General features: G+C 42.5%; 1 protein-coding gene across 2 annotated transcripts in view; it reads right to left on the bottom strand.

The window, feature by feature from the left end:
* opcml (opioid binding protein/cell adhesion molecule-like) overlaps positions 1–24,461 on the bottom strand; it is a 135,169-nt gene that overhangs the window by 30,396 nt on the left and 80,312 nt on the right. For both annotated transcript variants that reach the window (XM_070916890.1, XM_070916891.1), the window contains exon 3: positions 9,121–9,246. In XM_070916890.1, the coding sequence (XP_070772991.1) occupies positions 9,121–9,246 (126 nt within the window). The remainder of the gene's footprint in view (positions 1–9,120; positions 9,247–24,461) is intronic.

The following is a 24,461-nucleotide window of genomic DNA, read 5'->3' as shown; positions in this document are numbered from 1 at the left end:
CTCACTGATGATTTTCTTGGTTGACAATCTCACACTCAACCCCTAAACTGTGTTTGCGGGCTGACCGAGGTAGTCTAGCCAGCTCTGTCACCTGCTTATCTGTGCTAGCTGGCTAATTGGGGAGCTTGTCTTTGGAGCCTACCTAGCTATCTCTCCACAGGCTGAGGTTTAGCTCACTAATTATCTTCTTGCTTACACGCAACATGAACACGCATGAGGCTGAGAAAGTGCTTTAATCATTACAAGATTGATAAAGCCGTGTTCTGTGAAGCACAGTTGCGTCTCTGTGCCAGTGAATTCTTTATTGCGTGGCAATCAGGCGCCAATTAGTTTGACCCAGTTTTGTATGAGATAAGCAAGAGTAGCAGCATTTTTTTTTTACACTTATTTCATTTTACTTCCATTTTTCTTTTTATGAAAGCAACGCATGGCGGTACACAGATTCATGCTTGCTCAGACACCGTTTGCATCTGCAGGCCATGTTGTCTTGATCTTTGGTGTAATTGGACTTAACACATTTATCAAAATTGAGTAGAGACTCACAGAAGCATAACGTTACTGAATGCGACCACAAATTTTAAACCAAAGCAGCGAGATCCTGTCAGGCATGTAGTGAGCGTGAGCCGGCTCAATGGTAAAAACACCATGCCATTCGCAGCCGTACTATTTTTCTTGAAGGTCCTCGGCTTCATTGGTCTTGTCTATCAATAATGTCTTTGTTAAACTCAGGCCTCTCACACGGGTACACTTTTGTCATGGTTAAGATTACAGTTCTGATTGCGAGCAATCAATAGTGCTCACACCATCGTGTTGACAACCAAAGGGCTTGGACTCGGAGGCTGCTAGCGTTCACGGCACCTGAGGAAATGAGGTGTCATGGATGCTGGAGAGTAAGTGGCGCTGCAGAGATGTCTTGATCCTAAAACTCAAGAGTAGGGCGCTCTGCAGCTGCAAGACTAAAATACATGGATAAATAACAATTTTTATTTTCACAACCCAATTGATCTAATTTTCTTTTGCCAAGGACTGCACCTGTTCTACTGTAGGATCATTTACCTTGCAACAGGTTTCATTATTCTGGTAACACGGTTCAGTCTGACTGACTCTGGCCTCACCTTGTCTCACCCTGGCACTAAATAAAGAGGTGTATATCTATTTTGATGTTTTGTTCTTTCCACTTGCATCTCCCAACACCAGTGGAAACAAGCTGCAGAGTTTCCGAACAACTCCGCAGAGGCTTTTGTTAAGAATTGACTCTTTGGCGATGTCAGCGATCATGAGATTTAAAGTGTTTTCTCCACAGGGAACAAACACAAGAGGGCTTTCTTCCAGCGCTCTGGCTGGCATGCCTTTTATTTTTTTTCTCCTTTCATCTTTGTTCTCTTATTTTATGATTGTCCTGAAAGGGTACGTCAAGCTTCCCAAGCCTCTTATGAGTAATTGTGGACAACTCGTGCCCTATTGATTGAGGGACTACTGCAGCCCGGGAGCTGCTTCCTGTGAATCCTTGGTGACATTTCATATGACAGTTGCCATTTGATCTTTGTAGCTGCTGACATCTTGGCTGCTGCACAAAAGCAAAGCAACACGCATGTGAGGAATTGCTTGATAAGATACTATGTTGTATTGTAAAGATTTTCAATTAAATTAGATATGGCGCACCTCCTTTTTACGCTGAGAGGAGTTTAGGAGGGTGTAGCTCTATTCCTGTGATAACAATGTCCTTCCTCTGCACAGTGTCATGCTTGTAAGAGCCCAGTAATTCCTTTGCTCTCATACGGCTTCTTGTGCTCCTCCAAAGCACTGTTAATAAAATCATGTCCCCCTCACTTTTCAAAATCCTATTTTCTTATTTAAGTCTCTCTGAACACTGCCCTCTTCAGTCGCCATAGTCCAGATGAGAGAAGAGAATAGAGAAAGGTTTGCTCCAGGTATGACTGCAACGAGCTAATGAGCAGCAACGAGCTGCCCTGTCTGACTGCTGAAGGTTGTTGGGGTGTATGCAGCCTACAGAAAGGTACCTGCAGACACCAGTCATGGCTGAAAATCATCGTCTTGTGCCCAACTGCATTTTGAAAGGGGAAAAACGAATAATTTGTCTACATTTTTATTTACAGTTAATACATTAAAGCACTTGCAAGATTCTCAAGAGGCGATTAAAGCCCTCCCAGCATTCTAAAAGTGAACTCTTGCACAAATGGCTGATGTTCAGCAAAACCTACCTAGGCCTGATTTTAAATGCTGTCTTACATATAGGGCATGTACAATCAGCACTGAGCATTGCACAACTGAAGTCATCATTGGCTAATATTAGACATATTTTTACAATTTTACCTTTTTGAAGTATGTCTAGTCCCATGGCTACGAAACAGAGTGGCAGTTTCTATTTATGTGGTCCAGAAATGACAATGATCATAAGCTGCTTGTCCGTAAAGAGCTAAAAGGGATGAACTAGGCACACTCACCTGGGTGTAGGGCCAACTTGAGATCCCAAAACATATTTAAGCGAACATAAATATTTAACATAAAGAGCTCCATGAAAGCTTCCTATCATGGTTGCCCAATGGAGGCCGTATGTCTATAGAAAAAAAGTACAAGAACAAAAGCTCAGAATTCAACTAATTGTCAAGAGTCATGTCTATAAAGCGGCCAATGGTCCAATGTCGAAGTAAGGAGACAAATTAAATCCTGTTCTGTATGTTTCGGATGAAGGCACCGGCAAATTAAAACATTTGCCTTTTGAGAAAATATGGTTTTACTATGGCTCTAAAGAAGATATAGACAGTACATCTGTGGGGAAGTGGTTGCAGAATGCACTGCTTGCCCATACATGTATGAGATGAATAATTTCTGTCTATTTCACACAGGCTTTACCCTCCTCGACCACTCGCTGTAATTTGTATGCACATGCTCGACCAATTAGGGTGAGACTATTCAATTCTCCAGCCCTATGTCCTGTGTCCGCCATGTTCTCGTAAGATGACAATTTTTTTTGTTGAGGCGGTTGCCCTTGAAGGGCATGGAATAGAGGACGGTTGGTGGGGAGTTGAGGGTATGACTTAATTTGAATATCACAGCCTGCCTTGGATTAAGGATGAATTACGTCCTTACCTACAGGGAGAGTGAATAGGACTGTTTTACCTGTGCTGATTGTTGCGCTAGTCTGGCTTTTTCTCTCTTGGCATTCATTCTGATGTCTAAACCCAGGTATCTGCTGCTACTAACTACTGATCCGATCTGCCGCCATCTTTTCCAAAATTTAAATCTGTACTACGGCTACCTCACCGCGTGGAACTCTGTGATAAATAAGTCAGTATTATGCACCCGGATGCATCAGTGAAATTTTTTTAATCAAGGCATCTTCAAAGACACTGAATTTAACATGGATCTGTAAAGTCTGGCTGATCTGCGTAATATGCTCAGTATCGGGGCTGACACTCGTCCGGCGGATTGGATCGCTGCATCCCTCCTGATTGCTGGGCCTTCACCTGCAAGGAAGGAACCCTTCAACCCTCGTAAATTTGGTTTTGATTACTGCTCGTGCTGTCTTGGCACTTGCATGATCAGATGGCCCGACACTTCTGACTGGACGTGACGGTCCATTAATATAAAAACCCTACGGTGCTCAAATATACTCAGCTGGCTCTTTTGTTTTGTCTCTCCACAAGCTGCCACAATGGCATCAGGTTAGTCTTAACATCCAGAGCCTCCCTTCTACTGGTTAGTGCATAAGAATGCAGGACGTAGTCACACAGGAAACCTCCTCGCTGCTTCGTTGGCGAACAGGAGGGCGGGGCAGCAAGGTTACTTTTTCCACTGCATTTCCATTCTCATGGTGCTGCCCAGGCCTGTCATCTGCTTTAGATTGATGAACAGCAGGCTACTGCCAACTGAACAAAGGCTGTTGAAATGAGGCTTGTTTCCTACCCAGCCGCCTCCACTGCTGATGTCTGAGGTGTTGTAATGTTATTATTGTGGACAGGACAGGACAGGACAGAGCGGAGGCCTCCACCACTGCTTGAATGACCTTGAATGTTCTTGTCTGTAGACGTCTGTGAGGTGTTGCAAGGGTTTGGTGGAAGAGAGGGTCACACCAAAGAAGTTGGCGTAGTTATGAGCAAGGCTTAACAGCAGCAGAGGGTCTGCAGAAGAGATTACAGTTGATGCAAACGAGAGTTTGGAGTTGCCCAGGCGTTGGATTGGTTGCAAAGAAGAGGTTGGAGGGCAAAAGAAACTGATTCTACTAATCGAAAAGGAAAAGGCCGTCTGCTTGAAAAAGTGTTTGAAAATGGCATGTTATACTTATATACTGGCAATGAAAATCAATGTTTTATTTGCGGCTCGTAATGCCTTTCAGCTGCATGTGTCTGCATTAAGTCCACCGTCTCCGTCGGCGTCAGTACATCACCGGGGCACAATGTGGAATGTCCACTTTCACGATCGGACTCCGAAAAGGCCCAGCAGAGAGAGCCGGTCACGAAAAAAGCCAAGGCGCCACGGATTACCCCCGTTTGTGTTTTGAGTTAGCCTCGCAAGCTAATAGCACACTGTTACTATTTTAAGAAATGTTGACGTCTCCGACACATTGCATAATACTCCCAGCAACATTATTGCCTAAATGCACGCACGTGTCAGCAAAGGGAAGTCAGTCAGTCAAAGGCATTTATTATTTCCTGTGTACACTATGTAGGATATCCCTGTTATTTTACTCTCTGTATTTGTACGTGACGGGTCTTGTCATTGTGATGAACGGTTTTGTGGGTAAATCACGCAGATGGATTAGTCTACTTGCAATGTTTCCGCCTGCTTCAATTGTATTTATGGATTGTTATTGAGATATTGAAGCTGTCTGCTTGAAACAGACTAGAAAGCACTGCTACTTTGGTTTTGATAAATATTGGAACTCTCATCAATCAAACTGTGTCGTCTAAAATGTCAGAATACATGCAGGGCTTTCTCTCCAGTGTGGGAGGCACGTTGCATTTTTATTTTTTTTTTTTATGAGAAACACCTGCACACATGCTTTTTCTTCTCCCAGTGATAACCGCTTCACCAGTGTCAGCAGGCAATGCCGGAGAACTGGAAGGGAGCGTCGCTGCGAATAGCATGCCATTCATTTCTGCTGCATAACACTGTGAATGGCACTCATTGGGAGGCTAATCACAAGTTGCCAACATCTGTCTGATCTGTCAGTCGCTGCCAATTTTTTTTTTGCCTTCAGATGCCGTGCAAGCTTTTTGCCTCACAGTTTACTTCTGAATCTAAACCTGTTATCTGAAAACTGTGAAAATACTAATAAATGAAAAATGAAAACAAAAGCCAGCAGGGAGGAAGCAGTCGTGGCGGATGGTGGGTGCACAAAGCGCTGGGATCATGGTTTTGGTTAAAAGGATGATAAACACATCTGGTGTCCAACTTCAAGTCCCTGCTGACCTTTGCAAAATTGGACCAAGGCGACGATCTTTCCCTGACACGACCCACGTGGATAGATGTCGGGAGCGCAGCATTTGCAGTCGACATCCTGCAAATACAGTCGGTGTGACCATTTTGTGACGCGGCAGATTATGTTCGTTAACGCAGCACATCAGAGTGTTGCTTTGACTGCTAATGTCAGCAAGCTAACATGCTCACAATGACGATGCTGACATGTTTATGTTTGGCAGGCATAATGTTTACTGCGTTACCCACATTTGCTAATAAGCATTGAACGCGCAGTGCAGCTGAGGCTAATGGGCATGTCCTTCATGTTTCTGGTAGTTGGTCATAAAGCATAGTGTTGCAAATGTGAAATTTTTACCCTTATGATGGCGCTATTACGCTATTACAATTCATCCTGAGGGGGACGTGGATGGGTGCACCAAATGGCATGGCAATCTGTCCAATACTAGCCAAGACCCACAGACATTGCCATTCCTAGTGCCACGCTGCTAGAATGGCTAAAAAAAAAAGAAAAAAAAAGAGAGATTCTGATAGCATTAAGTTTCTCCATAAATAAATTTGATGTAGCATACAGACACGATTTCTAAGATACAGGATTGAAAGAAGAGCATGTATTCCTTTAACTGGAAGCCATAAAAATCACTGAAAGCAGTGTTTGTCGTTTCAGCTGTGACACCACATAAAAGAAGAACACATCACAGCCACTTTTCCATCTGTAGTCATTTGAAAAGGCAAGGCACGGCACAAACTGAGCGAGCGTACTTTCACAACCTGCCCACTTTAAAGAGTCTTAAGGGTCGAGAGGGATCCATACTGCATTGTCCTCTGAATAAACTGTTTTCCCCCCCCCAGCCATATATCTTCTAATCCTTTCAGTGGTCAGGAGCCAGGGATTCAGGGGACACTGCTGAATAGTTTATGTGGTGCCCACCGAGTTGGGGACTGAGTCTCGCAGTGCACAAAATAAAGGTGATACTTGAATTGACATTAAGTAAAACGAACATAGAGGCTGCGCAATTTATGGGCTGCTGCTCTCTGCACAACTCTTACTTATGTCACCATCTGTGTTGGATGATTCATTGGCATATATTATAGAGGCTTCAGAGAACAGTACGGTGGAATTCATATTAAACGGTGGGAATCTGACAATAACTCTGGCAACTCATTTAGTTAAACTTTAGGCTCAAAATTAGGCGACTTTAATGCATTCGGTATTCCTATGTTTCTTCCAGTTTTCTCATGTCGCTCGTCATTTTTCACAGTGAAAGTTGAGGCCTCTTTCTGCAGCATCAGCTGTTGCAGCACATTTGCTCGTGTTCCTGACACCGTGTGAGTGTGAAACACTTTAAATGACGTGCCAATGAAAAAACAACTATCAGAATTGCAAGGCGGCTCCATCGCGGGTTTCAGACTTTCTAGAAATGCGGTTTAGCTCCGGGAGAAGGCTGCTCACTTTAGTGCCGTACTAACAGACACAGACACTATCCTCTGAGGAAACAGTCCATTATCGCTGGTGACAAACATGAAAAGCAAACGGTGAGGAGCTAGTCGGGGAAAATGCCACTCTGCAGGGAGAGAGAGAGAGAAAAAAAAAAAAAAAACATTTAAGATTCTGACTGCCAGTGAGAATTTCTTTGGCTGCCCAAACATCTCCCCACATAGTCTCTCTTTTCATTAGTGCAACTCAGAGAAATGTCAAGTAAGATAACCCATTATCTCCCCTGTTGACAATAACACAAACACAGCATGCCAGGCTCCCTGGCTACGGATGCTTGTATATTACTTGTGATTCTGTTGCTTCATTTGCCACTACTCTTGCTGCTGTGCGTTCCGTTCAGGGTTGGCAGTGATGAGCGACTTCCTGTCTTTCGAACACTGGGACGATTTCAAACCGCATGACACATTTTTATACGATTTTCATCCTGTAAAGATATATTTTGTCGATAGTGTCTATAATAAGAGAATTCAGTGCATTGGTGTTATTTTCAGAACGTCTATCCTCTAGTTTCTTTTCTCCTTTCCTTTAGGACTGAACAAAACCTGACTGAAGCTGAGCTTGCACTGAACGCGACAATGTCAGCATTCATTGGGCATTACGTAAATGTGACTTTTATCAGTCTCTGTTTGCGCCACACTAATTGCAACATCGACAGGTCTCTCGCGCCGCGTGCAGTAGCTTGCATTGGACGGACGCATGACTATTATAGACGGCAATATTAGCTTTTCGGTGCTAAACAAGTGCCATATGTACACGGAAAAACATACAATTGAAGAGTCAGTGGAAATCTGACTGGGGGTTTCCAATGTGAGCACCGCTCACAGTTCAAACAAATGGAGCGATGGAAACGTTGTGGATGGCTGAGGCGGTGGAGGGCTGTGAGAACCAGATTCTGCTGGCTCTGGATAACAGGGAGAGAGAGAGAGAGAGGAACAGCTGGGCTGCGAGCATTCATGTCATGTTGGAGGCTGAACATCTGATCCTATAGAGAAGCAGCGCATGACTCACACCGCTGAATGCTCAGTGGGAAGCGTGGCGCAGACACAATTAGAACACAGACCACACTTGCGTGCGCACACGTACAGGGCTCCGATCCTCTCCTTCTGGCTGTGAGGTGCCAGCACAGCGAAACCGACCAAGCCGGCTCCAGACAAATCATTGGTTGATTGGTGTTGGGTCCTGTCAGGCCAGAGGTCGTGCTGCTTCGAGCCCCCCGAATCCACCAGGTTGAAAGGAAAACAAGGCCTCAGTCAATAGATTAAAGCCTGGCGTTGTTCATCATAAATCCTCTCGGGGCCGTGTTAACACAGAAGCTACAGATTCACATCTCTGTGGAGGCAAACCGGCTGTTCCGCACGTAGGCGAATATTCATGCGAAGCAAGTGTTGGAGGTGCGCACAGTGTGGGCACGTCGACATCAGGCCATGTGCGTAGGAGTGGTGGTTCAGCCACCTTTACACTGAGGTAATGCAGCTGCAGCTTTGCCTGACACATTTGTTTGTTTTTTTATTTTTTTTTATTTGATGATAACTTTGTGGAAAATTGAGGCACGGATTTTATAAATAGATGACATAATAACGCACAAAGGAAGGTATTAAGAATCAGAAAATAAACCTTATTGCCACCGACTCACAAACTCGCTACTACTTACCAAAGATTGTTTCCTGTCAACAAATCCACTTGGTTTTACTCCTCATCTTAATTTTCTACAACCTGGGGGTCCCGAAAACTCTACGGGGGGAGGGGGAAGCCCTCTTGGTTTTAAGGCTGTAAGAATTTATAAAAATATAAAATATAATATACAGGCATTTAATTTATATCTGTGAAGAAGACAACTACATTTAAGGGTTATTACATAGTTAATTAGTTTGTTTGTCTTTTATTTATTCTTTATTTATGTATGATTCAGAAATTGCTAGTTTTACACAAACTTCCTCCAGGTATTAAGTTCACTACTTAGGTTTATTGTACAATTTGTTTTTCTTTTTACCCTTTTTTTTTTGTGGGTGGGGGACGGTGGGGGTCGCCAGTGTATGTCCACTGATAAAATAGGGGTGCCTGAAGAAAAAGATTGGGAACCACTGGTATAAACCAAAACACAAGAACGTCTGGATGGGACACTCTCCGTTGCAATCATTTTCCATAAAAGACAGCCTTGAGAAAGGAATAACCTTGTGGCTTACCTCTTGGTGAATGACGCTTCCATATGATGTTGGCCTCGGGTCGACCGACCGCCAGGCACATAAGATTGACGTTGCTGCCCTCGTTGACTGTGATGTCCTTCGATATGTTAGTGATCCTGGCGGGCACTGTGAGGGGGAGAAAGAAAAAAAAATCATGATTGATGTTTTTAGCTTAATTAATGACACGTGATAAGAACGGTGATGAGGTTAAAAATAATTCCGGGTTGGGGACTCAATTAGCATGAAATTAGCTGACAAATTTGACAATTCTCCGGCTTGCTGTGGTGTTATACATGATTGATTTTTTTTTTTTTTTTTTTTTGTCTCTCCATCATGTGTCTTTTCCACAGTGCTCATTAGACAAGCATCAGACTGATTTGGAGTAAGACATAGTTTCATCTCTCTGGCTAGACCAGCTTGACGTGTGTGTGTGTGTGTGTGTGTGTGTGTGTGTGTGTGTTTGCGTGTGTGTCTGGGTTCTTGATTAAGTGTACCTCTGAGATTGTAGCTTCAAATCAAGGGTCAATTTTAACTCAGACTTGAACTTTAAGATCATTAGTGCAACGAGTGTCATTGAGGAAAATTAACATATCTTTTTCAATCTAGTTTAATATAATGATAATATATATTTATGAGGGCAATCTAGCTTCTTTTTTTCTTTTTTTTTTTCTTTTTAAACAACAACAATCTTATCTTGACCCTGAAGTCATGGGGATGTTACGTATTAAGCATTGTAGTTGCATTTACATGTATAGGAAACTATGACAACTACACCACGACACTGGCCACATAACCTACAGTTTTTTTTTTTTTTTATCATGCACAAGGTAAGGTCAACAAAAGAAGTCCTCCAGGGTGATATTGAATGTTACCTTTGTCGTGCCATTCGGGGTATTTTTTATTATTTCATACATGCTAATGACATTGACAAAGCCAGCTCAGTGCACAAAGACAAAAAACATTTTAGGTTAGTCTGTAAGTTTACTGTAACTCTACTTTTCCATGATAAATAAATGCCACATTGGGCTTAGTTTGAGGCATAATGGGGATTTTTTTTTCGCTCTGGAATTTTCACAGCAGTTGTCATGGTTCTCTACAGGACTAACGAGCTCCTGTTTTCCTGCTGTCCATTGGTCACATAACTCTGTAATTCTAAAGTTTAAGCTTCAAGTTAGATTTCACTCAATGTAATAAAGGCATCTTATTACTTAAACTACTCTGAAATCATTTAAAACATAATGATAACACAATAATATATTTCAAGCATTTCATATATGTATACATATATATATGTATATACATGTACATATGTATACATATATATGTACATGTATATGTATATATGTATATATATATGAGAAAAAATAATCCAGTGGAATTTTTTTCACATTTCCAGTATGAATAAAATGAATAGCATGGGCACAATGTGTGGTCTGAAGTGATATGCTAATCTGCATCCCATTGACCTTTTTTATTTACCGTTTCAGTTAGCATGCATTGCTAAGGCCAGCTCAATTGGTTCTAAATGCCACCCAAAAAGCTGTTGACATGGAACCTTTATCTCAAATTAAATGCAGTCCCACTTTAGGTAATTGCTTGTAACTACTGCGCTATTTCTCCTTAAGAATGTACCCATTCACAGAACTGGGCTGCACAAATGGAACTGATGACTAAATGAATTGTATCATGTCACATCATTCAATGCTGGCTAGTTAACCTGCTCAGTAGACACCGATGCATGGTTTAACAAAGAAAATCTGCACACACACACACACACACACACACACACAATGTATGTATGAGTAGACCTGTGAACTGGTTATCTGGGTTTTAATAAACGCACTGACAGAAATGAACTCTTTTTTTTCCCCCTCTCTTTTATTTGTAACCCGTTGGAAATTGGTTTGTTCTCTAATTGTTTTTGTATATTGGAATGCAAAAGTTGTAATGCTAAGCTAAGTGAGACTGTAAGTAAAAAGTAGTGATATATTTGTGCTGAATAAAGTGTTAACAATACATTTAATATGCCTATTAGTGTACGTATTCGTATACGTATTTAAGGAGGCGAGATCGAGAATTGCTTTTGGATGTAAGTTGATGCCAATATATTTTTAACGAGTATAACCCAAACTCTCCTCTGACCACATCCAGTACCACTGACGTGGTGTGTGCTCAGAAGTGTGCTCTGTTGCACCTGTAACCGCACTCAACAGTGACGTCATGGTGCACTGACACACCTTTGAGTACACTTCCACGTCACTGCAGCAGGCTGAGAAGAAAAACAACTGGAGGTCAGCAAAATCAAGATTTTCAAGGGGTGTTAAATTACTCTTAAAGTAGCAGAAATGGGCTTTGCCTTCCTTCCCATTCCTTCTATGTAGTTACTATGTATTACCTGCAGACGCCTTGGCCATGTTTAGTTTACCGGAGTACCTACCACAAAAGGTAATAGGCAAGTCATCACAAAGCAAGCTCAAGCTCTTCTTGCAAACTCCCAGCACCTTTTTTGTACACGATTAGTCAACAAGAAGTCTCCAGTGAAGTTGATACAAAACTTCGGAAAAATGCAGCACACTGCTTCTTTTCAGGCAAAGTGGTTGATAAAAGTCCAACAGTTTAGCAAATTGCACATGATGTGACACGCAGGTTTTTTGTTGGTTTCCCACAAAGAGGGGCTGCTGTTGCACAGCCATCTGGCTGCCTCCTCTATCCCCATCATTTTCTCTCTCATTCTTTCTCTTTGGCTGCGTAGAAACAAAATACACAGACACCCAAGTCATTGGTGCATTCACCAAGCACACAGGGGTCTTTATTTGTGTATGGAGCCTAAAAATGTGTCTTTATGTTGTTGAAAACATTATCTGACCTGCATTTTTTTATATTATCAAGATAATTATAAGACCGGAGCAGTATAAAGGCCGGTATAATACAGATATTCAGATAATACAAGAAAGCCCCCTTTGATCGTTCAGTTTGAGAGAACTAGAAAATTAGGTGATTCTTGAATACAAAAATTGCACGCAGAGGTTCCCATCCAAAAGGGAAATATGTTCCTTGTCCGTGTCTATTTTAAACGTATTATTGTCTCTGCTATGATCAACAAAGTCAAGTCAGTCAAGTGTGTTAAACATGGCTTTTCAACTTGTTCCTGAGAACTGCATCACCTAGACCAAAGAGTCAGTCACTACCATATTGAAATACATCTTGGCATCATTCTTTGAAAAAAATGTGATCTAGTCGATAATAGCTGTTATTCCTTGAACAACTGGACTGGAGACATTCTGTTGAACCTAGTTTTTTGTAAGTGCAAATGAAACAATACCAGGCCACATAAAAAGGTTCATCCAATGCAACCAACTAGAACAGGAGAGCAGCTGACGTCTGTGGTTGTATGGGTAATGAATGGAGCTAGTGTAAAGCTAGGTGCTAACAGTTGTTGTGTAGGCCTGACTCGTGGATTCCCACCGCGATGCCTTATCACATCGAGTGTTTCGTCCATATGCTGTTGTATGTCAGCAATTGTCTTCCAGGAATGTTGGCTTACACCGCTAAGAGAGCGGAACGACTTCTGAAATTGGAGGCGTCAAGGCCCTCACTTGGATACGAGCCTACACAAGAGGAATTGCAGGCTGTAGGATCCAGTTCTCTTTCATCTATTGGTGCAAGGGTAAGTGCATGAATACAAACAGAGGCAGCCGCATAAAATACATAGGAACAGATGGAGGCGGGAATACAGACGAAACAAAAAGCAACAAAAGCAGAGAGCAGTTATAACAACATTAAAGTTGAGGTTGGCACCTCTGGGCCACCAACCACCTTGCGGGGGTACTAGGGCTCTGGCGGGGGTCAGCTGGGCTGGGCCTGCTAGTCAATCATTTGTTTTGCTGCTCCAGGCTGTGCCCAAGCGCTGGCCCGTTGCAGATACCTGTGGACCCTTACAGAGCCCGCCCCTAATTCCCTCAGGAGTGGGCCGGCTCTGTCGAGGCGGGGGGGTATTTTTGAGTCCGTAGAACCAGTTTCTGATCTGCCCATGAACCAAGCCCCTCAGGATAGCTGTAAAGCGACCAAATAGATTTCCTGCCAAACCTGCATGGTGGCGAAATGCAGTAAAGAGGCTACCCCGCAATCGTCTTCCGTTCAGAGCAATTAGACTAATGCCACAGAACTAATGTGGTAATGATTTATTGAGGGTAAAATGCAACATGTGGCGCCTTTAAGAGGCTCTAAATGGGGAGGAGTGAAGCGCGGTGGTTTGAGGACGCAGCAGGCGCCACTTTCTCAGACACACTGACCTCCGGCAGAGATGAATGAACAAGCATCTGTGTGCAGAGCAGGTGACGGGTCCTCCAGCTTGATAATGCCAGTGGCCAGGTGATTAAAAACACAGCTCCCCTGCCACCAGGGATGCTGGTGGATGTGACTGGGGGCCCGGGGACACGTCACTCTTCATGTCTGCACAGCCAAGGTGTTGCAGCCAGTAATTAATTAGAAAATGGATTCAGGAGGCTGCCCAGAGAGGAAAAGGATGCGTTCTCTTGGTGTTTATTTAACATCTGGGCTTGACTGACTGTGATTGTATTTCTTTGTTATAATATATATTTTTTCTAATGTCAACCTTATTGTGCTGGCGAATGTGCTTCATTCACAGAGAGAGGAGCAGAGTCAGGGCAGAGGTGCTACAATGTGTCGTTATCTGCCGGGCACAAGAACACAATATATAGAATAGTACGCATTGTTACAACACTGCACACATTGTTTGCTGTCAGAATATGAATTATACATTTATGGCAATTCTCCAGTCAGACAATGCAATGGCGTCATGTGTGGGGGATCTTTTAGCTCCAACTTTTCAGTGGTCAGGACAATTCAAAACAAGAAGTTTTCAAAGTAGGCTGAGCAACAACATCCCGCATGCAGGCTGTCAGGAATAATCAATATTTATACTAAATAACAGAATTTAACTTGCATGAAATTTGCCTCACGGCACCACCGGGAAAATAATTAATTCAATCTCAGTTCTGGAGGTTACTACTAAGTTCTTGACTTGCAAACAGTGAGCGTAACGTTTCATACACACAACAACAATGGAGGTCTTTACAAATGAAAAGTCATAGAGGAATACAGTCATGGTGTTGCTATGGGTAGCAAATACAAAAGCGTGTAAATCTTGGAATACGGCTTCATTGATTTACCTAAATCATATCAGCGAGTTATGTAGTGCTGGTTATAAATATGTTATAAACTAGGTTCCATGTCAACAGCAAGTTTTTGGGTGGCATTAAGAGAGCAAGGCTGCACACGCAGTGTCCAGTTGAGAACCAATGGAGCTGGCCTTGGCAATGCATGCTAACTGAATCTGTAAATAAAAAAGGTCATTCTATCATAAATTTTATTATATTGCTCCATTCTGCTGTTGATTGTTTGATTATAGCATTAGGCTTTTTGAGCTATGTATTTATGTGTTGTACCTGCCACGTCATCTACAGCCTTTATTTATTTATAGTTGGTCGTTTTTTTGTTTAATTGTGTGTGTTTTTGCATGCGCTATATTCCGACTGAGTGGTTAAATGTTTATAATTGGTTTGTAAGTGTCCGTCTATAGGAAAGGAAACAATAGGTGAAAAAGGGCCCGGAAGTGAGGTTCGCACCTGGACCCAGTGAGATCTCCTAATGAACTAATGAACATAGTGTAAGAACTCCCTCTGAAGTAAAGTGAAAGTACCCAAAGATTCTAGTCAGATACAGTTCTTGATTAAATGCCCTGAGTGATTTTGCACCACTGCCCCATTACTCAGAGTATGTATGTGTAGGTGAGACAGAAACTCCTGCGGTTTTCCAAACAGTCGTCCATATCCAGAATGAGACCATTATTTTAAAATGAATTTCTGAATTTGGTGGGATAAAAACAAGATTTAGAATATATAGCCATGCTACAAGCTCTGTGAGGCTTTTTAATAATGATTGTAATCAAGTATTGGACAAATAGAAGTTCGTAGCTGATGATGACATTAGTAGCATGAACGTGAGCATCCAACAGTTTTTGAGACATTTCACTGAACCACCAATGTCAACCTGCTGGTGGCACTAGAGGGAAAAGTCCAGGGGGTGACTTAAGCAGGAAGATTCATACTCTCGGGACCATGAATGCCTGTACAAAATGTTATGGCAATCTATTCAATGGTCTTTTGAGGTATTTTAGTCAGGACCAAAGTGGTGGACTGACAGACCATCAGACATGCCGACCTAGTCATCCCTCGAATCAGGTTGCTAGCGTGGCTAAAGAATGATAAACGCAAAATGTCACCCTGCCGAGAAGTGATGGGATGAAGGTTAGCACCTTCAAGTCAGAGGCCATGGTGGTCTCCTGGAAAAGGGTGGAATGCTCATGCTCATGTTCACATCGGTAAGATGTGGTAAGAAATCGACCCAGGAGGAGGAGGCCCAGGGGCAGACCCAAAACATGCTGGAGGGATAACATATCCCATCTGGCCTGGGAATGCCTCGGGATCCCCAGGAAGAGCTGGGGAACATACAGTAGTAGGGACAAGGACAAGGTTACCTTGCTTAGCCCGCTGCCACTGCAACCCAGAACTGGATAAACATCTGTAAATACATGGACGGAATGTCATTTTGTTTTTTTAATATCCAGTGGGCCGGCTACTTCTTTTTCTTCAGATTCCCTATGTCCCCATCGCCACCATGGTGCTGTACTCACAAAGCAACACATTCCTGCACATACAATCATCCTATACATCCATGTAAACAGCCGCAAGAGTCTCTGCTTTAGAGGGATTTTTCAACAACTTTAACAGCATTTGGCCGGAGCAGTATGCACTTTGAAGCGCAGCATCATTGTGGTAATTGAAACACTATCACAATTTTATGAAGCACTGAAAATGCCACATAAAAAAAAATACCTATGAAAAACATTTCAATTAAACCAAAAATGTGGTTTGCGTTTCATCGAAATAAAAATAAATGAAAAGAACGTGACAAGAAGAAAAGAAGCTTTGCTCAGGATTGTTTTAGGGTGAACCTGAACCTTTGACATCTCCCGACATCAAAGCCTCCGCTCCTGCGCCAACGTTCGCCAAATCTATAATAGATGCTAACTCTTCTCTCACAACAAATTACTATGCGTCTGAAACATCAAAGGAATCACTGTCAGTGAGTTTTCCAATCTGCCATCTCATCTCGGAACAATACACATCTGTGACAGATATCTCGGTAACGTTCAGTGTTCTTGTCAGTGGTTATTGTTAATTCAGAGGCACGCCCCAACTCCAAGAGACGGAACAAGAAAGAGATCCAAACATTCCAGCCTGGGAAGTGTGATAAAACCCTTGGGGGGGGGCTGCTCATGCTTTGGTGAGGTAGAAATAAACTGGGTTACTTTTCCCACTGGCTGGTGGAATGCACAAGCGGTGACACCTGCCTTCAAACTTCCAAGCTCTCTCAGTTCAAAGGCGGTTTTTTTTCATATGGGACCCATAGCATCTCATGTTCCAGGATCCAGTCCAAAGTAACGACGGCAGCACTGAAGTGAAACCAAATGGCAGTGTATGATGCACTGCCTAAACATATTACCTTGTGATCAGCGTGAGAAAAGCACCGCACGCACGCTGGCCGAGATAGCTTTAAGTCCTTGTGTTTACGCGTCCAGGCTTTCAGCCATGTGTTCGTTTTACTGATGAGCTGACTGGCGATTAGTCGCAGTGCTGGCCTCTCGTACGTTTCCTGGCCTATGCAAAGTTTATTTTTTTGTAGATCTGTCTTTATTTTGTCTCAAGACAACCAGCTAACATAACATTGAATGCAAAAAATAAATTCGTCCGGTCAGATGCAGAGTATAAGAGCTGACAACATTGCAGTGGGAGAGTCCTTCAGCATATTTAGCGTATCTAAAAGGATGTAAAAAAAAGCCAGTCTTTGTGCGCCAGCTGAACTAGTGCGCTGAAAATGAACATGAACATGAAAATCTAACGGCCGCCAAAATCCCATTTCGAATGACGTAATGAATAGGACGCTATTAAATGACTAGCATTTTATTGAATCCATATGGTCAACATTTTAGCTCCATTGTGTCAGTAGCTCTCGCTTAAACTAACCTGCTCGGTCTACACGGGTATACTGCATTCATTGTGACTGTGTTTGTGTTTGCATATGTTTGTCGTAAAGCGCAATAAATAGCACAAGCTCACTCAATGATAGTTTAGGCCCGTACCAGAAGAAGATGAAGGATATACTAGTGTTGCCTGGCCCTCTCTCCTGTTTCTTCCAGTTACTTTTGGTGTTGCTAATCCTATATATTGCGCTCAGTGATTATTTCCCACACTGAGTTTCTACTACTAGAACCTAAGTAGTTCAAAACACAATGAGCAGCACTTCCAAAGTGAGTTTGAGGTTTATCTCCTGCCCTGGGGAATCCCACAGAACTCATCACCTTTGCAAAAGTAGCTCGTGGTCATTGACGATAGGCCTGAATGCTTGTGGGCTGAATGTAATGACAGCAGCCATTATTCATTTGAATTAAAAAAAAAAAAAAAAAAATCTCACTGCTTCAAAAGAGATAAAGGGGAGATTCCATTAGACATGTCTGAGCACACCTGGTGACAAACTATTTCTTCCTATTATCCCTTATACATGTTTTGCAGTCACACAGTAAGATGCCACCGGCTGTGCACCTTTTGATTTACAGAAACAGATACCAGATTTACTGCACATTCTATGAAAAACAATTAAAACAAAGGACACGTGGAATTACGTCTTAAATGTCTGAATTACTGCTCATTTTACATTCTCATTATACGTTCGCGGCCACCTGGCCTCTTTACCGTTTCTGCGGAAACATCTTTAGCGTAAAAACATCAGTTAACATTGCTGGCCCGCTAATTTTGATACTGCTTTACAAGAATAAACGAAGCTAAACGAATGTGAAGACACGGCTGAAAAGCTGAGAGAAAACAAAAGTTCAAATCCTGACAAACAGAGGCCATCCAAACGCTTCCACACGCATTTAGCTGCAGTCGCAGTGCAGGCAGCAGAGCAGTGAGTCCAATGACAACACCGGTAAATGTTTTATAGCTGAACTGGTAAGCAGAGGACAACAGGAATTAGCTAGTCTGGGTTTTGTTAGCAGAATAATGTTATTTAGCTGAGGTTTCTGCTCTGGTTTCATCGGAAATTCTAATATCATCCAAAGTATTCAAAGTATTGTGTGGTTAGCATAGGCATTATAGATCTCTCTTACATAAAGAGTCAATGAAAGAAGAAAAGCTCCTGAAATGAATTACACTGGTGCTGTGTGCATTGTACTGTCCCATTTGAATTCTAATCTTACACTAATGCTTGCAGCTATTACAGGGAGAGTGGAACATGGAAAACACCATTGTCTGGACAATGTATCAATGTTATATGACTTTTGAGAATGTGGTAGAGTTGAAGTGAACTATTACTTGTATTATGTAATATGGAGGTAGTATTATTTCACCGACTAAGATTAAATGACCATATAATCCGATCTGAAACAGTGTAAATTGTACAAGGGTTTCTATTTCAAGTTATCTTAGTAAATCTAAGAAATCAAATGGGTGGGTGGAGGTGTCGGGGGTGGGGGCTGGAGCTGATTCCAGCTGTCAATCACAGGGCTGTTCCATCATATTGTAGCTCCTCACATTTAAAAGATATTGGACTGTCGTACTTGCCTGCTTGTTATTATGTCTAAAGAAGCAATATAGTTTATGGTCATAGATAGGAAATCAAATTCATCAGGAGATAAATATATGGTGGGTTGCCCCCTTTTTTTTTGCTGTCAACTCATAGTGAGGTGGGATGCATGTCAGGTGATCAAACGTGTTTCAGCATGTGCCGGTGTTCTCGTGTTTAATTTGAGAGACTGAGAGCTTTAATGTCCCGCGTGTTCCTGGATGCATTGAAAGAAAGGTGGATATTCCCGTCATCTGCTCCCCAACGAATCATGACTGGTGAAAGTAATATCAGGGAGAAGAGTGCATCATTTGATTCTCACACAGCATGGCTTATATTCACAACATGCCCAGTCAGCCTGCAAACTGAATGACTGGCGGTGTAATATGAACGCACACTTCAGGAACTGAAGGAGGCAGAGTAACCGCTATTGAGAAATTTTCTCTCATTTTCTCCCGCTAACTCCTCCTCTCCGTGTCTGCCGTCTCTTCCACTCCACATCCTTTGTCTGCAGTTTTTTTTTTTCCAGGTTTCCACCCAACAGATTTTAAGGTTTGTGCCAAATTAAAATGTAATGCATTGTGCAGTGCACCAAGACACTATCTGGCAGAACACTTTGAATATATTCTGCAGTTTCTACAAGCAGGTGGAGGCACGGTGCGGCGGCAACAACTCAAACGAAAAACTATTCTTTTCAATCTTTATTCTGTGTCTTCGCTCGGTCATCCATGCACACTGTGGATGTAAATGTCAAGGGTGCGGTAAGCAGTTGTGTACAAAATTAGTACATGAGCTAGCTCACGTTTTTAGTCTGCACCACAAAGTGAAGGATATACTGCTGGTGGCTGTATATTTTTCAGAACCAAATTTTAGTCACAGCCAGTAGAAAAATGTATTCTGGATCTGACCTTCTGCGCCTTCAATGCACAACGTCTGCTTCCTGCTGGAGTGCTGTATTTGTAATGACTTGGGGAACCACTTCGTGGAAGTCAGTACAGAAGGTACAATAATTACACTATATAACGGGCCAGGGGAAGTAAGGACATTTTACAGCACTGTAGTGTACCCTAAAAACGCCTCTTATGCTCTAATTTTCACAGACTGCTGAAGAAATTTAAGTCTTTTCACAAACTTCAGCCAAATGCTTTGCTTGCCTCCCCAGTTACCAAAAAAAAAGTTTCAGTGAACCTCCAGTCACATCAACCTCCTTCCAAATTTAGAGAACTTGAGTTTTTTTTGGAATAGAAAAAGGTCCACAGTTCGGGAACTTGTCAGGTAGCGTGACAATGAGAATTAAAGCGATTATAAAGACAAGGAGGCCATTCCCCTCATTAGGCACTTTATGGTGTGAAGGGATTGCCTTTTATTTTGTTCACTTCCTGTTCGTCTGAGCCCAGTGGCGAAAAGGGCAACAGGAAGATCCGCTCATGATCCCCCACGACGAGGATGTCACTGACACGTCACAGAAAAAGGAAGACCAGGATCATACCAAGCATTAACAGAATGTCAGTGTATTCCCAAGATGTATACAAAGTATCAGGTTTAATCCCCTGCAAGCAATGAGTTTGGACTCACCGGTGAGTTGTTTGCTCTTGTTACATCTCATAAAGGTCATGCAAATGATCATTCACGTAATACAAGCCTCCAATATTAAAGATACACCCTTTTCAGACTGTAATAGAAGCTTTACTCTTGGCATGCTAAGTACAACTGAGGGCCCAAAAATGGGATAAATCAATGGGACGGGAATGGGATATATCATATGATATTACTTTTTACATTCTGACCTTATCAAGAGAGGCTTACAGTCAATAGTGTACAACCACAGATTTACAGCGCGTGTAATCTCTACAATGGATCAACCCGAGAAGCCAAAAATAAGAATTTGCAAATGCCAGGGCCTTAATGTTAAGCCCTGGGCAGATAGAAAGTGTCAGATTCCGGCTTCAGCAAGCAGTCTTCTCAATGGCTACAGGCATACTGGAGCCATTAAGTGATGTGTCAGAACAGTCAAACCATGACACTTCCCAACTGTGTAGGGCTTTGCAATTTTCAGTCAATTGTTTCTGAAAAATCTTCAGGTTTTTTTACATTTACATATATTCATTTGGCGTTGACGCCTTTTGTCTAAAGCGATGTACAAATGAAGGGGCTTTGACGTGTTTGAGCGCTGACAGGAAGTTACGAGACAGTGAATCTAGAACAACTAATAGAAGATAGAAGACGAACACAAAAGAGTGTCCACCGTCTCGGGTTTGAAACGAGGAGATGTTTGCATGATTGACCCAAAAGTGTGCAAACACCCTGCCATCATTTCACAGCGGGGTCAGACAAGTTGCATCATGTTTGGTTTGATCTGCTGATCTGTACTGTGGCACTGCCTTCACTCTGAATCCACAGATACCGTGGTACTTGCCATTGAGGATTTTAGTCTAACAGAACTTTCCGTCTGATGTGGACCATTGATATTTAATTGAGGAGATGGTATGCACCCCACTGATGTCTGGAAAGTTGGCGGTCCAGACTTATGCGACAGCATGTGTAATGCCGATGCTAATATCTGCCCTCCAAATAATCCACGTTGCGTGTAGAAACTCAGGCGCTACGGCAGACAGCACTCCCAGCCTCATTATTAAGGAGTTTGAGGAGTATCAGTTGGAAGCTGCAATACCTGGGGAGGTCACAATACAAACTTCTTCATTTTGGCATGCACGTGCGCCTACAATGCGTTTGCATGCACTTAAGTAACGTGGTTACAATCGGCTTTCTCCAGTGAGCGGATTTCCTAAAAGTCATGTAAGTGAGAAACCTAGTTTCCCTTATCAGGGTCGGGGATTAGTGAAACCTGATTTCCTCAGGTAGATGTCTCCTGGAGACTGCCGGTTTCTCTGCCATGTCTACGGGTAACCAGGTTTTTTTTTTTTACAAGTATGCATGACGAAAGACTGCAGACAGGGAAACAACTGATGGTTAAAAGGAGAGATTATAACACTCCGTGATCCTTGTGTTGAAATGACCTCAATCCAAAGTCTGACTGTAGAACTGTAACTAACAAAGTATCCTCTAGAAGTCTATTAAAGTTCATTTCCACCATTGAACATTTTGATACCTTTGAGCTGTGAGGAAAAGCCGGAACGGGATTCGGGACCTCACTGGGACTGGCACCTTTTAATGTTATCTAAATCTGGGGGTGAGGAGGTGCAGCGCTGTCCATAATACTGAAACGGTGTGGAGGGAGGGAGGGGGGGACAGACGGAGGGACAGGCAGACAGATCGAACGCGTAGTTCAGCCTGCTGCTTTTGCTTGTCGTGGGTTGTTAATAAATCTTTCGGCCCAGAGAGACAGAGAGAGAGCTGCAGATTGTAATCGGCTGTTTCTCCTCCTCTGATCTTCACTGATTATTGTGAATCCTCTGATTAATAAATGTTAATAAGTAAAGCTGCCGCGACAGTCAAATGTAGTTTTCACAGCAGCGCCGAGGCCTGTTTGATTCTGCTGGATAAAAGACCTGAACCCACTGCCTCTGTGACAACAGCGTTCACCTGCTGCTGAAGGTGTGTTAAGAATCATGTGACTATTTGTTCGCCTGGCACACATTCGCGCTGTGAGGGAAAGCTCCGCTCCGCCTGTCTGTCTGCCTGTCATCCACCTGGGTGGAGGCTATTTTTGGTGACCCCGAAATTTGTTGAACCACTATTCATTATCATGATCACGTTTGCTGAAACATTATAGCTTCCACACCGCATTTCTTTCGACTTTAGCACGCTGATGATTGGTCTTACTTGATGAATGAATGTAATACATTACTAACGTTAAATGATCTCTTTAAGTATACCTCTTATATATGTATATGTTTTTAGTAGAGTTGGTAGTAGTAGTCGTTGAATTCCTCAGCAGACAAGGCTAAATAAACATGCTTCACAAATGGTGTTGTTTCTTTGATGGAAACAGCCAAAATCACAAAATGTCAGCCTAGCTGAGACGGCAGCTCCGGTTGGGAGACACAGCCTCGAGACTGTCCTTTTATCTATGTTGGCACTGAAATGACAATGAGGTGGCTTTTCCAACTGTCAGAAAACAGTAAAAAAAAAAAAAAAAAAATACCCATCACAATTTCCCAAAGCTGACATTAGTCAAGGTGACATATTCACATCGCTTATTTTGTCCAGCCAACAGTCCAAAACCTAAAAAGATTGAGTTTAATAACATTGAAGGAAACAAGCCAATATTCAAATTTGTGAATCTGGAACCAGAGGAAAAAAAAACGAACAAACCGTTAATTGATTGTCAAAGTAGTAATAATAGATTAATTTTCTGACAAATTGACTAATCAATGAATTGACTAATGGAGGAGAGGTGGGATCCATGTTCATCGCTGATTAACTCACATTAGACAGCGTAATGTTGGACTCTTCTAGAGGAGACCCATGTGTCTAAACAGGAGGCACTTCAGGCACATTTTCCAGATGTTCGTCTCACGTGGAACAGTTACACTTCTGTTTGAATCAATGGAGATGACCACACCGACACTTACTGTGTTTAGGCCATTTTCTTGCACTGGGATCAGAGCGCTGCCGAAACCCTTTCATTCTGTATCGTGACCGCAACCTTGAAATTTACATCCACAGACAATATGGATGATTGAGTTGAACAGTTGTGTCCAAAATTGTATATGAGCTAGCTATTTCATGAGCGCTATTTCAAAGTTTGTGCCACAGAGTGAAGTCTATATTCTGATATTCTTGAGAACCCATTTTTTTGGTCAGAGTCAGTAGAAGAATTTATTCTGGATCTGACCTTGTGTGCCTTCAGTGCACGATGTCTGCAGACAGCAGGAGTGCTGTATCTGTAATGACTTGGGCAACCACTTCATGGAAGTCAGTCCAGCAGGTACAATAATGACTGTACACTGCATGCTGCTATAACAGCCGAGGGATATAAGGACATTTTAACTGCCATAGACCATAAGGTGCATTAAGTTCTAATTTTCCAAGATGATAATGCTTAAACCAAAGACTTCCAACCTCCTTAATCACTAGATATATATGTGGATACGTACCAAATTCATATCCACCTCCTTCCCAAATTAAAGGAATAGTTTGACATTTTGGGAAATACACTGCTCAAAAAAAGTAAAGGAACACTTTGAAAACACATCAGGTCTCAATGGGAAAAAAATCATGCTGGATATCTATACTGACATGGACTGTGTAATGTGTTAGGAACGAAAGGATGCCACATCGTTTGATGGAAATGAAAATGATCAACCTGCAGAGGGCTGAATTCAAAGACACCCCGAAAATCAAAGTGAAAAAATTATGCGGCAGGCTAGTCCATTTTGCTGAAATTCCATTGCAGCAACTCAAAATGGTACTCAGTACTGTGTTTTGCCCCCATGTGCCTGTTAGCATGCCTGACAACGTCCTCCCAGATCTGGACCAGGGCATCACTGAGCTCCTGGACAGTCTAAGGTGCAACCTGGCGGCGTCGGATGGACCGAAACATAATGTCCCAGAGGTGTTCTGTTGGATTCAGGTCAGGCGAGCGTGGGGGGCCAGTCAATGGTATCAATTCCTTCATCCTCCAGGAACTGCCTGCATACTCTCGCCACATGAGGTCGGGCATTGTCGTGCAC

The sequence above is a fragment of the Enoplosus armatus genome, chromosome 13 (assembly GCF_043641665.1).
Source record: "Enoplosus armatus isolate fEnoArm2 chromosome 13, fEnoArm2.hap1, whole genome shotgun sequence".
NCBI lineage: Eukaryota > Metazoa > Chordata > Actinopteri > Centrarchiformes > Enoplosidae > Enoplosus > Enoplosus armatus.
The sequence above is the reverse complement of the archived record's forward strand: the minus strand, read 5'-3'. Positions and strand labels throughout refer to the sequence as shown.